Source organism: Trachinotus anak, unplaced genomic scaffold (genome assembly GCF_046630095.1).
Source record: "Trachinotus anak isolate AG129_WGS33_773 ecotype Australia unplaced genomic scaffold, CSIRO_AGI_Tana_v1 ptg000002l, whole genome shotgun sequence".
Taxonomy (NCBI): Eukaryota; Metazoa; Chordata; class Actinopteri; order Carangiformes; family Carangidae; genus Trachinotus; species Trachinotus anak.
The window spans coordinates 24,874,734-24,881,396 of NW_027273853.1; the positions used below are offsets into that span (position 1 = coordinate 24,874,734).

A 6,663-nucleotide genomic window follows, 5' to 3' on the forward strand; every position below is an offset into this window, starting at 1 on the left:
ATACATAAACCAGAGAAAAGCAGCAGACCCAAACCTCTAAGAAGCTTAAATCAGTAAATATTTAATGTGAACAAAGTCTCTTTGAATTTGAATGTTTGGCTTTTTTTCCTGATAAATGACTTAAATCACTAAACAGTTATCAAAATTGTAGGCTGTCATTAAACTTATCATCACTGAATAGAAAACTATAGAACAAAACAGAACTGAACAGAACAGAATTTAGTCTAAAAGGAAAAGAAAATACGCAGTAGTACACAATTACAGAGCCCATCTCTGAACTCATAATCCTAAGGAACTGATTATTGTTTAGTCAGTGAGGCTGCCTGTGTAATTACCTAAAGTTCGGAGGCATCTGAACAACTAAAGCAACCTGGCAATGAAAATGGCATCGTTTAAAACAACTGACACTGGCATACGTCCATGCTGTGAGGGTGCCAATGACTTGAGGTATTGCCTGGCAGGCTGCCATTTGGACTCTTTTTCTTGTCTAACCCTCGTTTTTTATCCATCTTTCTTCACCACACCCTTTGCTGATCTCTTTCTCCAAAGTCACACTCCATCTTCTTTCTTTCTCTGCCATGCCAAATTTCTCCTTTTTTCTCTATTCGATCTGCTTCCTCTCAGTCCCCGACACATCTTTCTGTCTGTTCCCCCCTCTGCAGCTCATTTCCTTCCTCAATCTCTTTCTTTCTTTCTGTCTAACCTCTCTCTCTCTCCCTCCCTCTCTTTACAGCGGCCTGGTGCAGCGTGAAAAGGGACTGAGCATGAAGACATTCAACTACACGCCAAGACTCCTGGTCGCTCCCCACTCCCCACCTCTTTATCTCCCTTCTCCGTCCCTAAAAATTCTTCCTCCTGCATTTCACCTACTCTCACTCCCTTTCCTCTCCTCTTTCATTCCTCACATTCCTCAACTCTTTTTGTAAGTACATGTTTACACAGTGCAAATGGATGGTGTCAACTGCAGTGAAAATTGAACAGTGCATTTTACAATGTGAGATTACTTAAACACATTTGCGTCTCACCACAGTAGTTTGCTGGCTCAAGATTTTGGATTATTTCATGTTCGCGTTTCAAGTAGCTTTGAGCCACTGGTACGGTGGAGTTTGTCATGTAGCAAGGACCCCAGGGTTGAGTTTTCTATGTAGCAGTAACTGTTTTTGGGTAGTTGCATTTTGGAATGTGTCATTTTTTTCTCCACACGTATTAAGGTTGAATTTACTATAGAAAGCTCATCCATGTAGCTGCCATTTCATAGCAGCTGCTCATTCCACATTTGTTCTCATATGCATTGTTCTAATAGTTTTATTATTTTGTTTTGTAAATGATCAAATGCTTTGGACTTTATTCTCACATCAGCCATTCTGAACTCACATCAACATGTCGCGTAAATGACGAGTACCGACAGACCAAGTTGCCAGATTATCTTGCAATCTCAGGAACAAACTGAATGCTTGAATTTAGCTTGAAGGTTAGCTAGCTGATTAGCCAGCTGTCTGAGACTAGTCCCTAAGTAATTGAGTAATTGGGGTTTTGTTAAAAAAATGTTATGGTGAAAAAAACATGAAGGCTTTCCAAGCAGTGAATGGGTTTTTAGAAATGAATAAATTGTGTGGTAGCTAGCTATAGTCGCATGTCTGCTGGCTCAGTAACTTGATGTGTTATCTAGGTTCTTCATTTATTTAATATTTTCAACTTGCAAACAAGAGTTTTGCACAAGAATTTGATGACGTGCACCACTGTTAGATTCTCAGCTGGCTGGAGTAGGCTAAATGCCTTACTAGCCTTAATTTATGCCAACCCTTGTTTTGCAGTCCTGTTTTCTGGGGGGAGGACAGAACGTTTTTGAAGGATAGGAGCTGTGAATAATACAAGGGAGGTGGATACAACATCTGACATCTTTTAAAGGGATTTAATAAAAAAATAAAGCTACTCCAATACACCAGTGAGAGAGTGACAGAGCATTAGCTCAGTACAGTCCCCTGCACACTTAAGTTTAAATGCCTACTGACATGTGTCGTCCATGAATGTATGATGGTATTTTCAACTTTAATTTCAGGAGGAAAAGCTAAATATTATCTTATATATGAGCCAATTGGCCTTTATTCTTTCATGGTTTCACTTGTTTTGTTGTGTGATTAGGTCTGCACCCCCAAGAACTTCACAATGGCTGCTGTGAGAGTAATGTCTATGAACGTATGAACTTGTTTAGCATGTGTTGAACACAGCAGAGACTTGTCAAACCCCATACAGAAACATGTAGGGTTATATTTCTTCATGAAGCTTTTATTTTTGTTTAAAAACTTTGGGGTTTAGAGTTGAATCTCTGAACATTGACATCAGGGTCATTTAAAAGGTGAGATGAACATCATTTTGCTGTCAAAGGATAATTTCTGACTTAGAAAAGAGTCTGCTGCTACCTTGGGACAGAAAAGACTAAGTAGTGAGTAAAAAGGCAGCAACACTGTTCTCCATGCAGCTAAACATTGTTTTATTTGTGTATTCCGTGTCTGAATTGGCAATGGGTAACCTATATTAGCTGTGTAAGTCTAGTAGAGATTGTACATAATGCAAATGTTGTTCTGATTATTATGATTATATTTGTATTTATTGACATCTTTTAGTGCTATGGTGCACATTTTTCCTCAGTGGAAGTGGCAGTAGCTTTATAGGTGCTGTGTAGCTTCTCTTAACCGTTTCTTTGAATCAGAATACCTACCATCAGAAACAGATACACCCATCTGAATGACATTGAATATAAAGCCTTAAACATCACCACATGCTAGAGGAGGTCTGAAGGGTTTTCAAAAGATGGCTTTCCTTTTTTGATGTGCTGTAAACTCCCAGTAAGCAGGGAATTGCCCACTAGTGGTCTTTCAGTGCAGGCCTCTCGGCATCGGATTACGCAACACCAGTCTTGTGTTGCATTAATATATTGACATAAAGACAGTTTTGCATTTCAGCATTAGATTTGTGTACACCAGACTTTATTCAGTTATCAACACATCACTGGAAAAATAACCTGGACTTCAAAGACTTCGCACCACTTAGCGTACTGTAGCAACCACCTTAGCATCAATATTTCTAACACACAATGATGATGTATAATGCCACGATTGACCCCAACACTAAGTGCAAAAAAACTAAGGAAAGGAAGGGTCTCACAACCTATAACTTAACAGAAAGACATTATAGAAAATCCTCTGTAATCTGCATCCCACTAGGTGTAAATCTTGGTCATCAGAATCAAATGCAGGATGGGTCTGATCACCAGGTCGGGTCTTTTGAAATTTGGCAAGATCATCCTCATGGAACTCTGTTGATTATATTAATCTCATGTGACTTCCTTTCAACAGAAGACATTTTGTGCAGTGATTTTATGTTGGCCTCAGTTTCTTTCCACAATCCAAACATATTAAAATAGATTGAAACCGCTACAGTGAATTTTACATAAACATGATCATGTGTCTTCAAATCAACTAAACTGTCCTTTCTTCAGTCCCTTACATAGTTGGATAAATTCTGAAAAAATGAAATAACTGTATGTAAACAACCAGTCAATGTCAAGTATTTTATGACTCCTGCCACATTTTCAATGGGTGGTCGCTCCCATGTTCTTGGTGGATTTGTTGGAAACTGATCAGACCCCCCTCCGCATCTGTTCTGACCTTTCGTGATCTTGATCCAAATCTCACCCCCTCGCCCGGGGCTGAGCAGTTCAAAATCAGGTCAAAATCTAGATTGCCTCACCTGACCTGACCACCACTAACACCACTATAAGCCCACCATACAACAACCAGACTCTCGTTCAGAAAGCACAATGTAAAAGTGAATGAATATTGTGACTTAAAGATACAGTATATTAGAGTTTATTGAATATGCTGAGACAAGTTAAAGATATTATTGCTGTTCATCTGGTTAAAGATTTGTTGAAGAATCACTCCTTTATAGCTACTTTCAAAGGTGCCATCTTACCATCCGCCTCACTGTTGGCTCTATTTTCTCTTTTATCTTTTGTGAATGACAGCCAGCCTGTCATCTGCCAGTACTGTGGTCGCAGTGAGTGGGGATGCAGCTACACTGATACTAATGTTGATCTAGCACCATGACCTTCTTTTAGAGCTCTGGGCTGCACTGAGCTGGGCAGGACTGTGGAACGTGGAAGTGTTGAATATTATTACATATACTAGAAGAAAGACTCATATTACAGTAGGCTTGTAGAACAGGCATGCAAAGGCATTGCTGCTTCATCTGTGAAATCTCTCTACTAATCTCTGAGTGTCTCTGAGGTACCCTGTGGAGTTTTTGACCACTTTGGAGCAGTGTTTTTATGAGTGGGCCCTTTTTATGAGTGGGAGGTAAAGCACCAAGGAATGTAACGAAAGACGAAGGCTGCTGGCTAACGAACATGGATGTAAACAATTTGAAATATAAAAAATCCACTTTGCAAATGTTTTATGGGGGAGGAAACACATTCAACAATGTGTCAGACTTAAACAAGATGGGGCTGTTGTTCTGTCACTTGGCATCTGACTGCCTTAGTTGCGGTTTTACTGCGGGTCCAGCTAAACCGGAACTTGCAAGGGGTTAAACCACAGCTGCATGCTCAGCTAGACCTGATTGCTCGATCAAAACAAGCAGAGATTCAGCTGAGGTGGAGCTAACCTGCAGCTAAAACAGGTGTATGAGGGAGTTACCAACCCGACAAGTGTTGACCAGTGAAAGAGCCATGTGTATCAAGGTGGTTGGCATTAGAGGAAACATTGGAGACACATGTTTGAGCCTCAGTCACACCCAGACTCAGATGAGGAGTCTGTTGTGAGCCCACTTATCAGAATGGTGAGCATCGTCAGCATCTTAAGCACCATCCTGGCTGTGTGAATCTGAGTGGTACAGTGCAGCTGCAAGGTAGAAATACTCAGATATGGCTGCTTATTTTTGCTCATGATGTGTACCATAAAAACACCAAACCACCAAGGAGGTATTAAGAAGGTAAAATTTTTTATTGGAGGAAGTCTTTAAGTTCATTTTACAACACCCCATGGTTTGTTCCTGTTATAATTAGTCATCTTTTAATAACTTATTGTGCACAAGGCATTTTAATGATTTGAGATTGCTTGCCTTTATTATTTTTCCAGTTAGATATATATTCTGCAGCTATGCCAATGACAGTAACTGTTTGTTAACAAGAAAACTCCACAGGGCACCGTAAACCTTTTGCTTATTAAAAAAATAAAGCTACATGCACTCCTGTGCCACTAAAAACTGTGTCAAATCTTTGCATTCAAGAGGGAGCTGCTGTATTTTGAATAGAAACATAAAGCCATACCGCATGGATTGATGTTTACATGTCAGTGATTTTACTACACTGATAGCCATAGTATTCCAGTACCCGAGTGCCCAGCTGAACGCAGCCCACATGCTCTAATCAAGGGTTTCTTTCCTGTACATTGTGACCAGCTTGGTTGGGTTGTGTATATGAGGTAGATAGTGAGTGAACTGTATGCCAATACTGTTAACCCGTTGATACATTCCTGAATGTCCCTCAGACTGTGCAACCTGTTCTTTTTCTATCCTCCTACTCCTCAGTGCAACCTGTGCTTCGTCATACAATGAAAGAGTTATGCCATTGAGATGTAATAAAACAGGCCTTGATTGAATGTCCCCTGGCAACATGAAAAGCTTGAACAGCAGAGGAAATCAGAGCATGTGGAGATCAGACCTCCTGCAGGGAAGCTGGTGGACAGGAAGCGTGTCACCAGCTTTACCTCAAGAACAGTCGTTACATGATACCAAGCCAATCAGGAAGGCCAAGGCCATAACTCTTCCCTTCTATGGCTGTGTTCTTTTCTATCCTTTAACTGAGTGCATGTCAACTGAATGTCCAGTAACTTCTTTGCTGTAGTATTAGGCCATGCTACTCCTCAATGGGTTTTGTGCATTTCTTACCTTCTTCTTTCTTTTCTAGTATTCCTATGAAGAAGACAGAGACTAAAATCTATTATATTAAATATATATGACTAGAAAAATGGCATACATGAATGAAGATTCACTTTTATGGCAATGTTTAATGAAATATTAATTCTTAATGTATGTTTCAGTAAAACAGCTTTCTCTTCTTAAGTGTAGAGACTTATTGCAGGGATGCAAGTATTATATTTGGTCTTTAAAGAATATCTTGTTGAAATTCTAGATGATGTAGAGTGATGCAATTCAATAAAACTATAAAACTGAGAACTGTGCTTTGTGGCTTTGATTTGAAATGCTGCTGGCGTTTACTTCATGATGAGGGGTTGTTGCAGATCGATGAGTATTCTGATCTGTCATTCATCCTTTTCATCAGTTTCTGCCCTGATGAAAGTCTAATCATCCTGCATGACAATCCACAATTCACAAATGTTTACGTTATGGTTTGATGAGCATTACAATTAGGTAAATCATAAACAGTGACTTTCCCCCTTCATCTGATCACCTTAGTCCAACAGAACAGGAGTATTTGGTGCATTTCTCATCACTCTTTGAAGTTTTTTTATGGGCTATTCAGAAATACATTCAATTTGCATACGAGTTTTATGGAAATAATGATTTTATGTAATTTTGTTTGATGTTTTGCTTGTATGTCAACCACAGAGTAGACTGAATTTATGAGTAAAACAAAAAAGA

At 39.4% G+C, this 6,663-nt stretch overlaps 1 protein-coding gene across 1 annotated transcript in view; it reads left to right on the forward strand.

The window, feature by feature from the left end:
• The window catches only part of necab2 (N-terminal EF-hand calcium binding protein 2), a 109,744-nt gene extending 103,507 nt beyond the window's left edge, over positions 1 to 6,237 (forward strand). Inside the window, exon 13 of the mRNA XM_071457729.1 lies at positions 734 to 6,237. Coding sequence (XP_071313830.1) covers positions 734 to 762 — 29 coding nt within the window. The 3' untranslated portion in view covers positions 763 to 6,237. The remainder of the gene's footprint in view (positions 1 to 733) is intronic.
• The last annotated feature ends 426 nt before the right edge of the window (positions 6,238 to 6,663 follow it).